At 45.7% G+C, this 19,076-nt stretch overlaps 1 protein-coding gene across 12 annotated transcripts in view; it reads right to left on the minus strand.

The window, feature by feature from the left end:
• The window catches only part of CTIF (cap binding complex dependent translation initiation factor), a 178,476-nt gene that overhangs the window by 63,666 nt on the left and 95,734 nt on the right, over nt 1-19,076 (minus strand). For all 12 annotated transcript variants that reach the window (XR_014556181.1, XR_014556182.1, XR_014556183.1 and 9 more), the window contains one exon: nt 14,456-14,532. Coding sequence is in view for 4 of the 12 variants with exons in the window: in XM_083702736.1 (XP_083558862.1) it covers nt 14,456-14,532 (77 nt within the window). In the remaining 8 variants the exon portion in view is untranslated. The remainder of the gene's footprint in view (nt 1-14,455; nt 14,533-19,076) is intronic.

The following is a 19,076-nucleotide window of genomic DNA, read 5'->3' on the forward strand; positions in this document are numbered from 1 at the left end:
AATTAAGGAAATTGAAGGCCATTTAAGTTACAGAGGATCCAGGATTTGGTGCATCTTTGAACTGTCTTCTTTTCCAGAGCTTCCATGTTATGTCGTCTGTTACAAATTGCATTAGATTAGAGCTGTGAGCAAATGGCTTCTCAAAAGTCTCCATCCTATTTGCAAACAGAGAAACCAGGAAGCCCTTTTCAACAAACTTCTTCAGGAAGATTTTTTTAAAAAAAGTTTCTTGGGAACAGCACAACTTATTTCCTCCCCCCCACCCCATAATGGTGGAGGTCGTTGCCCATTGGAACGGGTAGGGTGGAAAGCTGGGAGGCCAACAGTAGGTGGCGCTAGAGCCAATGATAGGTAGAGGCAACTAACTCTGGTTTTGTCCCCATTTTCCTCCCTGCTGAATTCTACAAAGGCAAAACCAGGGAGGAGGAAGCTGACAACCCATGCCACCTCCAAGACTGGATATAAGTAACATGCAGCGAGAGATGATGCCCATCACATTGCTGACAATTTCATGCATCATGACCTCCTTTTTCCAGGGGAGAAAAAAAGGAAATTCTCAGTAATTCTGAGGGGGGAAAAAAGTCTCCTGTGAAATTTCAGCGCAGCTCTAATTAAAATAGTATTTCAAAGCTCCAGTGCTTTCTTAAGCGCTCACGCCGTTTTGCAAGGGGAAATCCCAATTAAAATCCGATTAAACATTTTTCACCTGCAGCTAATGAGCTGATCACAACATGAGCTGATTCTGTTTTGGCTTCTTTCGCTGGAATTCCATGTACAGGAATAGGAATTTTAACCACAGACTACTGTATATAGTAGGGCTTGCTGATCTCATTTGTCATTTAACTCTCCAGACTCTTGAAAGCCAATGATTCCCAAGGCCTGGACGATTACCACAATGCAGAAATTTCCGAAGGAAATGTCAACAGGAAATGGAGTTGCAGGCCAGCAAGAGAAGTTCTAATTTCTTCAGCTTCTTGTAAAACCAGGGGACTCCTCTCTCTGTGTTGACTAGCCCAGCACCCATTGCCGCGAAATGCTAAGTTTGGGGGTAAGGAGCACTTGTATATTTCAAGGGGGCTGAGAAGATGCACAGGATCATCACTAGGAGCCAGGTAACACACTGGGGAAGGGCGATAGTTCAGCGCTTGGCATGCAGGAAGGTATAAGTAATACTGAGCTGGACGCATCAATGGCTTGACTCAATATAAGGCAGCTTCCCATGTTCCTAGAAGGGAGATGTTGCCCCTGTGGCAACAGTGACCTCTAGTGGCACCTAGTTGCCATTCATTTTTACAGAGCAAAATTAATTTGTGGGTTTATTTATTCTTCTTTTAGAAGGCATAGGTTTGCTTTTCTGTCTATCAAGCCAGCTGCCTGAGGAAGGAAGCTGTGTTTGGAAGTAGCAGCCCAGACCTCCTGATCAGGAACACCTGATGGGCTCCAGAATCTGGCTTGATTTTCCCTGACAGGTTGTTGATTGCCAAGACAGAGTCAGACCATCTCCAGAACCTTACTTAGCCTCAGGTAAGGGGTGAGGCCCACAGTGCTATTTTTCTAAAAAATATGTTTAGGGGTACTCTCATTTTCCTAACCATATTGAAATACTGCCCCTCAATGAGGCCAAACTTAGATTCACAAAATGTTTAGGGGTATGCATACCCCTTCGTACCCCCAGAAAAAAAGCACTGGGTGAGGGAGTCCATTCTTTTGTTCTAAGGCAGAGTTTCATTAAAAAAAATAAATTCTCATTTTCAATTTTACAACCGATTCACAAAACAATATAACCAAACCATCATCATAACTTTGACATCCCTCCCCTCCCCTCCCCTTCCATGGTTCATTGTTGTCTTATCTTTTACTGCTGCATATTCTACTTACTCCTTATTTATTCTCAACCAATTTATAACTCATTTACCATTTCCGCCTGCAATTATTCTAATCCTGCTAACGTTTTTAGCTGTTTGCAATAAACTTTCAAAGAATCCACAATCCCCCCCTTCTTTCTTAAAAAATTCTTCCTGATCTCAAACTCTGTTACGTTAGCCATCTCAGCATATTCCATTAATTTAGTCTGCCAGTCTCCCTTGTAGGGGCTGTATTTTCCTTCCATATGTGGGCATATAACTATCCAGGCCGCTGTGGCTGCATACATAGTTCCAAGAGTTTCAAACAAAGATGGGCTCTTCCAAGCCCACATTCTCAACAAATTCACACTGCTGTCTCAGTGATGTCTAAAAGGTAAAGGTAAAGGACCCCCGGACGGTTAAGTCCAGTCAAAGGCGACTATGGGGTTGCTTTCAGGCTGAGGGAGCCGCCGTTTGTCCACAGACAGCTTACCAGGTCATGTGGCCAGCAGGACTAAACCACTTCTGGGCAATGGGACACCGTGATGGAAGCCAGAGCACACGGAAACGCCGTTTACCTTCCCACCACAGAGGTACCTATTTATCTACTTGCACTAGTGTGCTTTCAAACTGTTAGGTTGGCAGGAGCTGGGACAGAGCAATGGGAGCTCGCCCCGTTGTGGGGATTCGAACCACCGACCTTCCAATCGGCAAGCCCAAGAAGCTCGGTGGTTTAGATGTCTATGCTGGCTTGGTCATATCCGCAGATTGGAAGATGCCAGGATCCCCAAGTGTGTGCTCAACAGGAGCTGGCTTCCGGCACCAGATCAACTGGCAGACCAACTCTGCGTTACAAAGATGTTTTCAAACATGACATGAAGGCTGGCAACATTAGAATCATATAATCATAGAGTTGGAAGAGACCACAAGGGCCATTGAGTCCAACCCCCTGCCAAGCAGGAAACACCATCAGAGCACTCCTGACATATGGTTGTCAAGCCTCTGCTTAAAGACCTCCAAAGAAGGAGACTCCACCACACTCCTTGGCAGCAAATTCCACTGTCAAACAGCTCTTACTGTCAGGAAGTTCTTCCTAATGTTTAGGTGGAATCTTCTTTCTTGTAGTTTGGAACCATTGCTCCGTGTCCGCTTCTCTGGAGCAGCAGAAAACAACCTTTCTCCCTCCTCTATGTGACATCCTTTTATATATTTGAACATGGCTATCATATCACCCCTTAACCACCTCTTCTCCAGGATAAACATGCCCAGCTCCCTTAGCCGTTCCTCATAAGGCATCGTTTCCAGGCCTTTGACCATTTTGGTTGCCCTCCTCTGGACACGTTCCAGTTTGTCAGTGTCCTTCTTGAACTGTGGTGCCCAGAACTGGACACAGTACTCCAGGTGAGGTCTGACCAGAGCAGAATACAGTGGCACTATTACTTCCCTTGATCTAGATGCTATACTCCTATTGATGCAGCCCAGAATTGCATTGGCTTTTTTAGCTGCCGCGTCACACTGTTGGCTCATGTCAAGTTTGTGGTCAACCAAGACTCCTAGATCCTTTTCACATGTACTGCTCTCAAGCCAGGTGTCACCCATCTTGTATTTGTGCCTCTCATTTTTTTTCCATTTTTCACTTTTTAACCCTGTTGTGAGTTGAATCCATTGCTGACAACCGCAGTGCCTGGGGATGGGCAGTTAGATAATGCATCTGTAGCAGTGACCAGGGGAGGAATGACCTCTGGGAGGAGCAGAGAGAGAAATAACGCCATGGTGCAACTGCAGTAGCACAACCGGACGTCCTCATCTGCTCCAGACACAACAAAACATGTCATAGCAGGTGCTAAGTCCAACAGTTTGACTTCACAAAGGCACACTCTTGCATCGTCTCCTGAGACAGATGGTTGCCAATAACTAGACTGCCTGTACTAAGAGAAACACTTACCGTATTTTTCACTCTATAAGACACACTTTTCCCCTCCTAAAAAGTAAGGGGAAAAGTGTGTGCGTCTTATGGAGTGAATGCAGGCTGTGCAGCTATCACTGAAGCCAGGAGAGCAAGAGGGATCGGTGCGCAGCAATCCCTCTTGCTCTTCTGGCTTCAGGGATAGCCACACAATCCTGCCTCTTCGCTCAAGAGGCTTTGCGATGCTTTCTTGTTTTCCTCCTCTAAAAACTAGGTGCGTCTTATGGTCAGTTGCATCTTATAGAGAGAAAAATATGGTGCGTTGTCTCTGTGGGGCAGGGGGCAAGAAAGCTGAAACTCACTGACCACTGGAAACAACATTTGTCTGCCAAACGCAGCCAAAATGTGTGGACCCCTGTTTGGGAGCCTTTGTCAACAGCGGAAGGTCACAAATAGACGCAGGCAGTCAACTGCTGTCTCTCCCTGAAATTCTTGCCGGTGCCTCTCTCACCATGGAGAACATCAGGAGGAAAGGGCAGACAGGCTTATGAGCACAGAACATTCTCTGTAATAATTATCATTAACGGACATAGTGCAGGCCTATAGCACTTGTTACACACCAGGCCAGACACAACCCATCATCTGCATATGGAGGCCAGAGAATCTCTGTTTGCACAACAGCAGCAGCAGCAGCAGCAGCAGCAGGCATTATGAAGATGTTTCTTGTCAGGCAGGCAGCAAAACCAGAAGTTCATTAGGCAGTGCCTCAAGGCCATAGCTCAACAAGAAGATCTGTAACTGGAAGCAGGAGCAATGATAGGGGAAGGGCCAGAACGCAGGCTCAGACCATCTGCTTTGCATGCAGAAGGCTGCAGGTTCAATCCCTGGTATCTGCAGATAGGGTCAGGAATGCCCCCCTACCTGAAACTATGGGGAACTACTGTCAGTCAGCGCAGACAATACTGAGCTAGGTAGGCCAGTGGTTTGACTCAATAATAATAATAATTTTATTATTTATACCCCGCCCATCTGGCTGAGTTTCCCCAGCCACTCTGGGTGGCTCCCAATCAAGTATTAAAAACAATACAGCGTTAAATATTAAAAACTTCCCTGAACAGGGCTGCCTTCAGATGTCTTTTAAAAATAGGATAGCTGCTTATTTCCTTCATATCTGAAGGGAGGGTATTCCACAGGACAGGTGCCACTACCGAGAAGGCCCTCTGTCTGGTTCCCTGTAACACTCCCTAATGAGGGAACCACCAAAAGGCCCTCGGTGCTGAATCTCAGTTTCCAGGCTGAACAGTACAGTGGTACCTTGGGTTACATATGCTTCAGGTTACATATGCTTCAGGTTACAGATTCCGCTAACCCAGAAGTAATACCTCAGGTCAAGAACTTTGCTTCAGGATGAGAACAGAAATCGTGCTCCAGCGGTGCGACAGCAGCGGGAGGCCCCATTAGCTAAAGTGGTGCTTCAGGTTAAGAACAGTTTCAGGTTAAGAAAGGACCTCCAGAACGAATTAAGTACTTAACCCGAGGTACCACTGAATACAGCAGTTTCCTGTGTTCTTCTGTTTATCCCTGTCTCCATTTCCCTCCACTTAAAAACCCCAAAACTCTTTATTTTTAGATATTTAGCCATTGGGGGTTTGGATGTGTCTTCTCAACCTCTGTAAAGTGCCGTGCAAACAAATAAAACAATCACGTCAGCACAGGAGCAGGCAATTTGTGAATACTACTGCGATTCACAAATCTTAGTTCAGCGAAATATTTAACTTATACCAGACATAAGAACAAGCAATCATCTTTCTGAAGCTTTGCTTCGACGATCCCCACCCGACGATCTCAGGAATAATTCCCCTCTGGAGAAATAACGTGTGTTATTTTAAACTTTTTTTTTTTTAAGAAAGGCTCAGAGATTTGTTTTACTTTGCAAAGAAACAAATTTGCGCTGACCTGCTTAAAATGTGCTTCGCTGGAGGAAGTGGCCATTAGCCTTCGCTGGTCAGTGGCTAAAACTGTCCCCCGGGCTTGTTTGCCAAACCAAGCTTGTCCATCAAAATTGTATTCCTTGGCACTCGTAGGAGGTCAGGCCTCCTTTCTGTGGCCAACTGGCTCTTAACTGTCAAGACTGAGCCCCTGTGTTTGGCTAACCGGAGGAAGAGCTGACCTGTTTTCTGTGGTAATGGAAGGAATTCGTGCTTAAGGTTTTTTTAAAAAAATGGTTGGCTGAGTTTATGAGACACTGGACCGTCTTTTACCAGAAACTGGTTGGAAAATCAGGTGAGGGAGCATTCCTCTCTGACAACCTAGCAGGAGTGTCTTCGTGTTACACTGGAGCAGAATGAGTGCAGGTACCATCCTCAAGTCTGCATTTGCAGGAGCAACATGTCTGAGCTCGTAGATCATCATTGTTAATTAACCGAAGGTGACTAATTTTAATGGTACAGTCATACCTCAGGTTACAGATGCTTCAGGTTCGTTTTCTCGGGTTACGGGCCGCCAAAACCCGGAGATACTGGAATGGGTTACTTCTGGGTTTCGGCGGTCGTGCATGCACTAAACCACGCTTTGTGCATGCACCAAATCGCAACTGCGCATGCGCAGACATGCCACTGCGGGTTGCGAACGTGCATCCCGGATGGATCACGTCCGCAACCCAAGCGTCCACTGTATTATCGTTTCTGTCCTTGTGTTTACAGGGTGTTTTGGTTTTTTTGCCCTGGTTGTTTATTGTATTTAATGTATACATTTTTGGTATTTATTTAAAAACAAACAAACACACGCAGAACACATCTCTGAAATCCTCCCTCCACTCACAGCATCACTATGGCAACTATGCCAGCAATGCTTTAAAATGCACATCGGAGATGATGGCATTTGCTATGGCTTAGCACCCACGGGCTACTATTCCTATGTGATGTGGCTTCTGAGAAGGCCATTGTGGGAGCCTAATTTAATCTTACAAGCAGGACTAGATTTCTTTTTTTAAAAACAGCAACTTTTTTTTACTTTATTTTCAACATAGTCCACAACAACTCATGCATACAAACAAACAAACCCACCAGCGTTGACAATTTAATTATCAAAATTAAACTCAGAACACAGAACATAAAAATAAAAGACTTCCTTTATCCTGCAAATGGCCTCCTTATTTACTTCTTGTATACTTTTTTATGTGATTATTACAATTCTTCCTAATTATGACTTTAAAAAACCACAAAGTCTCCTGTAGAAATTAGTCAAAACAAGTCCAGGTGTATATTTTGGTAAAATATTCTCTGCATTTCCCCCATTCTTTGCGAAATTCTTGTCTAGGCTGTCCGCTAATTGTTTCTGTTAATCTGGCCAATTCCATATAACCTAATAATTTATCCTGCCATTCCTTTTTTGTTGGCACAAATTCTTTTTTCCAAAGACTATATTTCTGAGTAGACACGCAGTCTACACAGAGCAAGTGAAATATGCTCTGAAATCGTGTAAAACATGGGGCAAAATAGCATATTAAAAAACTGGAGACCAGGTAAGCATAGAATAATTTGTTTCGTCACTTCCTTGCTCCGTTGACGTCTGTTCCGTACAGAATTTTTACATTATTATTCTGTGTCATTGGGCGGCTAAAAGTTCTTGCACTCCTGACGAGTTCACAAAGAGACCTGTCAACTTCTTCCGAGATCAAATGACCAGGCACCGGCTAAGTTTACTTTAAAATTATTCCACTCCTCCCACATGCCCCTGCCTCCCACTTGCTCACATAATCCCAGCTGGAGCCCCACAGAGTCACAACCTGGTCCCCTTTCACCCTTCACAGTTCTAAATAGTCTATGCATTTAAACTATTTCCCTGCCCCTCCTCCTTTTTTGTTACAGCTGTTTTTATTTACATCTCCATGAATCTTTGACCCAGGGCAATGAGCCATTCCTCTGTAGTCTCTTTATTCCACATAAAATATTATTTGCAGTGGGACTTGCAGTCAACAAACAATGGCTGTTCCAGCATCAGCCACAGTAAGCTCCTTCAGGGGCTCTCAGGAAGGATGAACTAATCCCAATTTTCCATGGCATTTGGTTACTTCCGACTTGCGGTTTTTGCAAAAATGCACGTCAAGCTCAGAAGCATGCACACCCTTCCAGTGTGACACCCTTCCAGTGTGAGATCATCGTAACTCGTTCCCCCACGTGGATCCATCGCAAGAGATGTGCAGCTGAAGATTCGTCTAGTTGCTACAAGTCACAGTCAAATCCATCTTTCATTGCCCCTTTCCCCAAGAGAGCACATTTCTTCACTTGCCTTTTGAAAAATTCCCTCCAGACAATCTGCCTTCTGCTTTCCTTACAGCCACTGGACTAATGATTCACAGTATTTTATGACTGAATGAACATACTCATGAACATTCTATGACATCACAGCAGCTCAGCCAGTGAGTGAGAGGAGGGGCTTACAGCAGTTTTCAATTTGGACTCACAACTGTCCATGGAGGCGCAGGTCAATTCTGTGTCCAGGGCAGCTGTCTACCAGCTCCATCTGGTGTGCCAGCTGAGATCCTACTTGCCTGTGCACTGTCTCGCCAGAGTGGTACATGCTCTAGTTATCTCCCGCTTGGAGTACTGCAATGCGCTCTACGTGGGGCTACCTTTGAAGGTGACCCAGAAACTACAACTAATCCAGAATGCGGCAGCTAGACTGGTGACTGGGAGTAGCCGCCGGAACCATATAACACTGGTCCTGAAAGACCTGCACTGGCTCCCAGTACATTTCTGAGCACAATTAAAAGTGTTGACCAGGGGTCAGCAACTTTTTCAGCAGGGGGCCGGTCCACTGTCCCTCAGACCTCGGGGGAGGCGGACTATATTTTTTGGGGGGGAAATGAACGAATTCCTATGCCCCACAAATAACCCAGAGATGGATTTTAAGGACACATTCTACTTATGTAAAAACATGCTGATTCCTGGACCGCCTGCGAGCTGGATTTAGAAGGCGATTGGGCCAGATCCGGCCCCCAGTCCTTAGTTTTGTGACCTTTAAAGCCCTAAATGACCTTGGCCCACTATACCTGAAGGAGCATCTCCACCCCCATTGTTCAGCCTGGACACTAAGGTCCAGCTCCAAGGGCCTTCTGGTGGTTCCCTCCCTGCGAGAAGTGAGGTTACGGGGAACCAGGCAGAGGACCTTCTCGGTAGTGACACCACTCTGTGGAACACCCACCCTTCAGATATACAAGGCATCTGAAGGCTGCCCTTTATAGGGGAGCAGTTAATGTTTAATCTTTTATTATGTTTTTCTATATGCTGGAAGCCACCCAGGCTGGCTGGGGCAACCCAGTCAAGATGGGCGGGGTACAAATAATAAAATTATTATTATTATTATTTATTCAACCATGTAAGTGTTTAGCGGGTACGTGGTTCTGCATGAAGTGGAGCATAAAACTGGGATGCTATGGAATTAGGGGGCATCACTAAAATAATGCAACCTTCTGGTGAAAGGCAGCCATGTTACAATGGAATGGGCTGTCGAGGGGAAAATGAGAGTCAAGAAAATCTGTGCAAGGCAAGCAGCTACTTTCAGAAAGGAAGAGCCACTAAACACGTTGCCACAATCTGTCATCTCCTTCTCTTCCACTTGAGGCTCTTCTTCTTCTAGCAATGAAAGGGAGGAATGAAAGCTGGGCAGCTTGCCACTCCACCCACGACATCCCAGGGAAAGATGTCGAAGCGATTTTTCTACACCTTACCAGGCCAGACAGAATCTCATAACTACAAACACCTCACGTGCTCACTATACTACACTACACTATGTACTGGGGGTGCTGCAAGGCGAAATGGACATTTTCTCAGTACCCCCTCTTCTAGGTACAACCTTGTAACCGTAGTAGAAGAAGAAGAAGAAGAAGAAGAAGAAGAAGAAGAGGAGGAGTTTGGATTTGATATCCCACCTTTCACTCCCCTTCAGGAGTCTCAAAGCGGCTAACATTCTCCTTTCCCTTCCCCCCCCACAACAAACACTCTGTGAGGTGAGTGGGGCTGAGAGACTTCAGAGAAGTGTGACTGGCCCAATGTCACCCAGCAGCTGCATGTGGAGGAGCGGGGAAGCAAACCTGGTTCACCAGATTACGAGACTACCGCTCTTAACCACTACACCAAACTGAGATTGAGAGAGTGTCTTGTCTAAGGCCACACAGTGAGTTTTCGGCAAAGATGAGGGTTTTTTTGGGGGGGGGGTTCTCTGCTCACAGCTCACCCTGTTAACTACAAGGACTGCCCCCTCAGCCACAATTCCTCCTAGCTGCATTTGAGGGAAGAACGAGATGGCGAGGCACCCTCCACGGGACTGACTGGGGAAAACCGCCATCTAGCTCCTTGGCTCCCAGAACTGCCATTGGTCAGTACCATATTTTTCGCTCCATAAGACACACTTTTCCCCTCCTAAAAAGTAAGGCGAAATGTGTGTGCGTCTTATGGAGCGAATGCAGGCGGGAGACTCTGCTCAGTACTCGCTTTAAAGAGCCACGCGGAGCGTGTGTGCAGCTCTTGGGGGCTTTTCCCCGAGGAGGGAGAAGGGCAGCCCATCAGTCCCTTCTCCCACCTCACGGAAAAGCTCCCAAGAGCAGCACACACGCTCCGCGCGGCTCTTGAGGGCTTTCCTGTGAGCTGGGAGAAGGGACTGACGGGCTGCCCTCTGTCCCTTCCCACACCTCCCGGAAAAGCCAGCAAGAGCCGCTACCAGGCTCTGCTCAGCGCTCCCTTGTAAGGGCTCCCTTTCGTCCCTCATCCCGCTTTGCTGGGAAGCCAGCAGAACAAGAGGTGCTGCGCAGCTATTGCTCTTGCTCTGCTAGCTTCTCAGCAAGGCAGGAGGAGGGAAGGAAGGGTTTAAAGCAAGAAAGGCGAGAGCCGCTTACATGCTCTGCACAGAATATATTTTTTCTTGCTTTCCCCCTCTAAAAACTAGGTGCGTCTTATGGTCAGGTGCGTCTTATGAAGCGAAAAATACGGTATATAGTTTGCTGTATGACAATATGAAATACTGGATATACTGACTGGAGGTGTGAAAACACCAATTATTATTATTATTATTATTAGTATTAGTATACCACCCTCCATCTGTAGATCTCAGGTGGTTCGCAGCATAAAAATACAAGATAAATAAACCACAAAATACATAATAAGAACAAAAACAAGTCAAGCTCACCTATAATGAACTACCTGAATACGCTTCTTTTCCTCTTTCTCACTCATTCCTTTTTTCCTTTTGTGTTGTGTCTCTTAAAGTCACTATTAAGACTGGGCGATATCTGGTTTTCATCCTTGTGATAGATCGCTAGCTAAAGGAGTACTGAAGGTATTCAAAAACGTAGTCAAATGTCTTGCATACAAAAGGCTTCAGAGCAGCCTATATAAACTTTAGTTTGATGCTCGTGTGATTTGAGGTGATACTGGGCCACTATCCTGTCCTTTTGCTTACTAAGAGCAGGAAGATGAAATGTCCTGAACTGGTTTTATTCAAATGTTTATCCAGGGCTTTGCATATCAACACAAGAACCTTGAGCCTGACCCACTAGTAGCATATAGGCAACTGGCACAAATGTTACAGGCAAATGTTGCCAGCAATCTCACCCCATAAGCAGTCTAATCTGCACCAGCTGCAGCTTCTGAACCTTGAGTTCCATGTGGTACAATCCTGCGCATGTTTCCTCAGAAGCCCCATGGAGTTAGTCCTAAGTAAGTGTTTACACTTTGCAGCTTAAATCAATGAATTAGAAAACAAGCCCTCCAAACTTTAGAAACAAAACAGAACAAAAATGGGAGAAAAACAACATCTGGAGGGCCACAGGTTCCCCATCGCAGATCTTACTGAGTTCAAAACAGCCCTGAGCGACGTTCCTTTGTTAAATAACAGGATTACAAACATGTCCCTAACTTTCCAGTTACAGTCTTGGTCAGGTGGGCTTCCTACTGTTAGCTTGGCTTTACACTTAAATGATCAGGTGGAGCTAGCGGGATTTTGGTTTGGTTTGGTTTTTAAAGATGTTTAATTAACTTCACATCCTGAGAAAATGGCGCCCTACTTTCCACTGAAACCCTTGGAGTAGCAAAAGTGTGTCCTTTTGTGTTGTTTTGCTGATGTTTTTTTAAACAGAAGCGTTTTGTAAGCTGCTGGTGACTTGTTCGGTTCATTTCCTCTGTTGATAATTGGGTCACCTGAGATTCTCATGAGCCCACATGGCCAATGGTCAAGGATGATGGGATTCCAGCAACAACGGGAGGGTCAAAGGTTCCCCAATTAAGACAAAATGCTCCTCTCGTTTTCCTACATGGTCTCCAACACTCCTTGCAGGTCTACTGGCCCAGATAAGACACAAGGAGTTGAACTTTCCCAAATTTTCTTTACTGTTGCCTGGTCTTTCAACCCTGATATTGTTCGGGGGGCTTATACCAATGCTGTTCCAGACAATCTGTTCTCCGCCTTTTTGGCCCTCAAGCCAGAACTTCCCTCCTTCAGCTTTCCTCTTCATCCTTTGGCTCTCGCTCTCCTTTATCCAATGGGACGTGGGTGGCGCTATGGGTGAAACCACAGAGCCTAGGACTTGACGATCAGAAGGTCGGTGGTTCAAATCCCCGCAATGGGGTGAGCTCCCATTGCTCGGTCCCTGCTCCTGCCAACCTAGCAGTTCGAAAGCACGTCAAAGTGCACGTAGATAAATAGGTACTGCTCCGGCGGGAAGGTAAACGGTGTTTCCGTGCGCTGCTCTGGTTCGCCAGAAGCGGCTTAGTCATGCTAGCCACATAACCCAGAAGCTGTACTCACTTGGCCAGTAAAGCGAGATGAGCGCCGTAACCCCAGAGTCAGTCACGACTGGACCTACTGGTCCCTTTACCTTTTACCTTACTCCTTTATCCAGTCCTGTCCTACTTAATGGCTTGCTTTGCAAGTCATGCTAAGCCAAACCATGAACACGCAGAGCTCTGGGAAGAGGAGAGTGTGGCTACTATGCCTGACAACAAATCCTAATTATTGGATTCTTTTGCCCCATCTTTTTGTGCCTGCCAAACAGCCATGTCATGCTTATGATATTTTATTCTCGTGCTAATTATGCTGTTTTAAATGTGCATTTTATATTTGACTTCACTTAGCAATGTTTTCTGTTGAAATGTTTAAAGATTTTCTTTGTTAACTTTATGTTAAATATGTATTCTGTAGTTGACCTCCTTTGTAATGTTTTATTTTGAAACCTTTAAGATAGTATTTTAGTTTTCTGTTAATTATGTTGCTTTGACTGTATACTCTATATTTGACTTTCTTCAGATTGGCTTATTGATGTTTTAATATTCTGTAAACCACTTTGAATTTCTTCTTAAAAATATAAAGCGGTATAGAAATGAAATTATTATTATTATTAATAATAATACTCTACCCGACTCCACTTGTTTTGCTGCACTTTGCTAAACCATGCCTTGGAATGAACACCTGGAAAAGCTCATTTGGTGGAACATGAGACTCTTAATCTCAGGGTTGTGGGTTCGAGCCTCACGCTGGGCAAAAAGGGGGGGTGGACTGGATGACCCTTGTGGCCCTTTCCAACTCTACAATTCTTCTATGCCATTTGAACCCAGGCTCACAGTCTGTCTTGCTCCAGGCAAATCACAAGCTGCTCATGCATTTGTACCAAAGCCATGGTCTGGCTTATCACAATAATAATAATGATAATGATAATTATCATCATCATCATCACCATCATCATCTTAATAATAATTTGTACCCCACCCATCTGGCTGGGTTTCCCTAGCCACTCTGGGCGGCTTCCACAAAGACCAAAAATACACTAAAATGTCACACATTAAAAACTTCCCTGAATAGGGCTGCCTTCTGAATGTCAGGTAGTTGTTTATCTCTTTGACATCTAATGGGAGGGCGTTCCAAAGGGCGAGCGCCACTACCGAGAAGGCCCTCTGCCCGATTCCTTGTAACTTTGCTTCTCGCAATGAGGGAACCGCCAAAAGGCCCTCGTCACTGGACCTCAGCGTCCGGGCAGAATGATGGGGGTGGAGACGCTCCTTCAGGTATACTGGGCCGAGGCCGTTTAGGGCTTTAAAGGTCAACACCAACACTTTGAATTGTACTCGGAAACGTACTGGGAGCCAATGTAGGTCTTTCAAGACTGGTGTTATGTGGTCTCAGAGGCCGCCCCCAGTCACCAGTCTAGCTGCCGCATTCTGGATTAGTTGTAGTTTCCAGGTCACCTTCAAAGGTAGCCCCATGTAGAGCGCATTGCAGTAGTCCAAGCGGGAGATAACTAGAGCATGCACCACTCTGGCAAGACAGTCTGCGGGCAGGTAGGGTCTCAGCCTGCGTGCCAGATGGAGCTGGTAGACAGCTGCCTTGGATACAGAATTGACCTGCGCCTCCATGGACAGCTGTGAGTCCACAGTTACCCCATTCAGGACCAGGGAGTCCTCCACAGCAGCTCGCCCCCCAAACAGTACTTTTACGGTGTGAAAACCAGGCCAATATCACATCTTTCCCTTGGGCACAAGAAAACATGTTGAATACATGCCACTCACAACCCTCCAGGACTTCCATCTTTGGGTTGCTCCCTGCAGATTGAAGTCTCAGCGAACACCTGTGATTTTAATATGTGCAGGATTTTCATTCTTTAGGTAGATAATAAACACACAAAAAGCATCACCCGTTCAAAAAGCATTCTCCCTACCTCCGGTCATTCCTCCTCCTCCTGAACAATTTTTTGGTGTGTGCGATTTCAGCTTCGTGTGGCAACGGGTGATAACCCTGGCAGAAAAAGGAAGGGGAGAAATAGGACAGTCATTAATTCAAAAAGAGGAGCCAGTGACACTTAAAACTCATAAGAGGCAGGATGCTGGCGCTCCCAGGCTCTTACAATGTCCTTGTATCAGACTCAAACGCTGGCTTGAATGAATCATCCATTTCAACTTCCTTTGAGCTGCTGGAACAAAATAAACTTACTGTGACTTGGGGAGGAATCTCGCACTGCTCAACACAACCAGCCTCGTTGTTATGCAACTATCCACACATGAAAAAGGCGTTGCACCAAAACGGTTTAATATCATCGCCTTCTATGCATCCAAAAAGGCTACCCTTTTGGAATTCACCCAAGAATATTATTTACACAGCACCATCATGGTACTTCGCTAAAACCAAAGAGGACCATGCCTTTTGGATCTTTCAGCTAGTCCTCTGAATGGTCCAGGTCACCGAATGGGGAGAACTGGACCTCTGTGCTAGAGTTTCAGCACCAAGAAAGAGGAAAATGCAGCCTTAGCAAACTAATAATTTTAGATGCTCCATCAGTCAAATGTTCACTGTCATGTGATCTTTAGTTGATCATTTATTAAATTTATAAATAGCTCAGTCACTAGAGCTGGCATAGGCAAACTCGGCCCTCCAGATGTTTTGGGACTACAATTCCCATCATCCCTGACCACTGGTCCTGTAGCTAGGGATCATGGGAGTTGTAGTCCCAAAAAACACATGGAGGGCCGAGTTTGCCTATGCCTGCACTAGAGCATGAGACTCATAATCTCAGAGCTGTGGGTTCAAGCACCATGTTGGGCAAAAGATTCCCACATTGCAGAGAATTGAACTAAATGACCCCTGAAGTCCCTCCCATCTCTACAAACTATGATTCTGTGATCCCATCCTTCTTCCCAATGGGCAGCAAACAATGCAAGCAATAAAGCATATCAAAACATCTAAGAAGGAACCCCTCAGTTCCAATAGAGATGTACCGTATTTTTCGCTTTATAGGATGCACTTTCCCCCCTCCAAAAATGAAGGGGAAATGTTTGTGCGTCCTATGGAGTGAATGCAGGCTTTTGCTGAAGCCTGGAGAGCGAGAGGCGTTGGTGCGCAGTGACCCCTCTCGCTCTCCAGGCTTCAGGCACCTATCCGCAAGCCTTCGGAGCGCTCTGAAGGCTTGCGGATAGCAGCCTGCAGCCTGAAGCCCAGGGAGTGCAGCGCCAACTGCCGCTGTGCTCTCTGGGCTTCAGGCAGCTATCCGCAAATTTTCTGAGCATGGCAGGAGTTCCTGCTGCGCTCAGAAGGCTTGTGGATAGCTGCCTGTTCTGGGGGCTGGGCACGGGGGAAGCTTGGGCTTCCCCCGCCCCCAGGCCCGCAAGCTCCGGGAGCGGCGGCGAGGTTGCGCACAATCTTGCCGCCGCTCCTGGACCCTGTCCTGGACTTAAAAACGAAGCTGCACGCAGCCTCTCTCGGCTGAAGAGGTTGTGCGTGGCTAAAGAGGAAGCCAATACAGCCAGCTGGATAGATCCTGCTCGCTGTCTTGGCTTCTGGGGGGGGGGGATAATTTCCTCCCCTTTATTTCCCCCCCCTAAAAACTAGGTGTGCCCTATGGTCCGGTGCGCCCTATAGAGCGAAAAATACGGTAGATTGGGAAGGATATTGACTTTTAAATGCTTGCTGAAAGTTAAGGCTGCATCTGCCAGAGCCCCACTCCTGAACAGCACAGGGATTAGTTGAATTTGATTTATTATACTTCTCCGCCGCTTTTCATTCAAATGAATCCCAAAGCGGCTTGCAAATGATAAACAACAACAACATGATACAAGCATCACAAATACAGCATAGGTCATACGGGATAATTAACACGCCATCAGTGAAACAATTACGATCTATAAAGAAACTGTTAACAAAGGAGCAACTGGGGGAAAAAAAACAATTAAAGCAAAGATCAGATTATATTATTAAGAAATCAATACAGCGTTTATAATATATAAAACAGTATCAACCTTAACAAAATAGCAACCAAAACAAAAACTAGGTGTTCATACACCTACTCTTCACACCTCCATAACTTGTAAATCTTTCAGTGTATTCAGGTCATTAATATAATATGGGTTCATACAGGGTGAGACAGTATTTTAGGTATCCCAGATCACAAGATGTACAGGGTTTTATATACATCAAAACCAGCACTTTGGACTGAGTTGGGAAAGAAGAACACAAACCACTGCAAGTTCTATAATGTGTTTTGCTGCATTAAAAAGCTGCTCACTGCCTTGGCCTTTGGGCCAAAAAATGCTACATAAACAAACCACAACGTACTGCATGGCAATCCCAAAATGCAGAGACTGGCACTACAAGTTTATCCAGTACCAGGGTGTTAAAAGACTTGGGGCACGGCACAGATTTCCAGATGCAAAAAGGCGCAGATGCAAATTTAGGCCAATTTTGGGGGGCGGGGGCGGGGGTGGACTCTCGTTCCTGATACTGGGGCTTACTTCTAGCCATGTACATCCCAATAGGATTTTCTGGTCACAATATTGAATTGGCCAGATCGACAGAGGCAATTAGGGGTCAAAACAAGCAAAAATTCAAAAAAGAATTGGCAAAACGTAGAGAACATCTTAAAAAGCGGTGCCCTCAAATTAATACTTGGATTTGTTTTGATTAACTTCCGCAGAATAATTTATGGTACTTACGTTAAAAACAGAAAGAAAAAGGGGTAATAATGAACTAAAAAGGAGACAGTTTACCAAAAAACAAAAAAAAAAAGAACCGTGTTGAGGATAAAGGAAGTCAATTAGAAGAACTGAAATATGGTACATATATATTATTGCTTATTTGTTTTCTGTAAGTTTTTGTACGTTATCATGTCTTATTTGTATTTTTGTGTGCGTGTGTGCTTTGTTGTTGTTTGTTTTTCTTTTGATGCTATACTATTATTTTCATGTTTAGCTTGACAAGTGTGTGTGTATGTGTTGTAAAAAAACACAAAGGATTTTCTGGTCACAGTAGAATGTGCGTGGATTGGATCCTCTGTCCCAACGCCTGCAATCGCAGACCCAATTATCCGTGGTCATGGGTTTTCCCCTGCGCCCATTTCATCCTCCTCACCACAACCCCAAGAGGCAGGCAAGGCTACGAGGGAGTGCCTCACAGACAGCCAGTAAGATTCACAGTCACCCAGTTAACTTTACTCATGGGCTGTTTCAGATGCTGGGGAGGCTAGAGGAATCAGCAATGCGCTCTACAGGGTGAGCAGCAACCCTGCGAGTGAGGGCCGCTTTCTTTCATTTACAACTTTCTGGGGGCCGCAAGGCAGCAGCAGGTGTGCCCAGACAGGCAGAAGCAGGCCTTTGTGCAAAAAAACAAAACCCAGAGCTTTCTGAGCATTTGTACGCATCGTCACCCTCTGTCCAGCCAAGCAAGGAGGGACTATCACAGTTCAAGGACACATTCTATATAGTCAATAATAATAATAATAATAATAATAATAATAATAATAATAATAATAATAATTTATTTATACCCCGCCCATCTGGCTGGGTTTAACAGAATATTTTAACGGAATATTTTAACATAATATTAAAATACAATAGTCTATTAAACATTAAAAGCTTTCCTAAACAGGGCTGCCTTCAGATGCCTTCTAAAAGTCTGGTAGTTGTTCTTCTCTTTGACATCTGGTGGGAGGGCGTTCCACAGGGCGGGCACCACTACCGAGAAGGCCCTCTGCCTGGTTCACTGTAACTTGGCTTCTCACAGAGAGGGAACCGCCAGAAGGCCCTCGGCGCTGGACCTCAGTGTCCAGGCAGAACGACGGGGGTGGAGAAGCTCCTTCAGGTATACAGGACCGAGGCCGTTTAGGGCTTTAAAGGTCAGCACCAACACTTTGAATTGTGCTCGGAAAAGTACTCAAAAGCACTTGAGTAGGGCAGAGGGTAAGGCTGCAGAAGGACACAGCCTGCAGAGAGCCCTGAGGACCAGGTACAGAAGCCTGGGCATTTGGCCTGTGCGTCTGAGGTGACAACACCCACCCCTCCCGCTGTAAGCGAAGTCATTTTTAAAAATAAAAGAGGGGGGAGAGGCAGAAGGTATTGGTCCTACTGCAAAAGACAACAAGGCACAGGTGTCCTGGAACCCTAATCCAATAAGGTGCTTAAGATCATAGGAAGCTCCCTTACAAAATGTCAAGACTATGTTCCCTCCTGCCCAGTATTGCCTGCAGTGCTTGTTTAAGCCACTTAGTTAAACTGCGGAACTCTCCGCCACAGGAGGCCGGCAATGGCCGCCAACTTGGATGGCTTTAAAACATTAGACAAATTCATGGAGAAAGGGGCTATCAGGTGCTGCTAGCCAAAAGGGCAGCACTGCTTCTGAACGCCAGTTGCTGGAAACCACAGGAGGAGAGAGGGCTCTTGGGCTCGCATCCTGCTTGCTGGTTTCCCCCACAGACAACTGGTTGGCCACTGGGAGAACAGGATGCTGGATTGACTGGGTGACTGGCCTGACCCAGCAACTGAGCTATGGTCTGTGCCACAGTCCAGCAGGACTGT

Source organism: Podarcis gaigeae (genome assembly GCF_964106915.1).
Source record: "Podarcis gaigeae genome assembly, chromosome: 11".
Lineage (NCBI taxonomy): Eukaryota > Metazoa > Chordata > Lepidosauria > Squamata > Lacertidae > Podarcis > Podarcis gaigeae.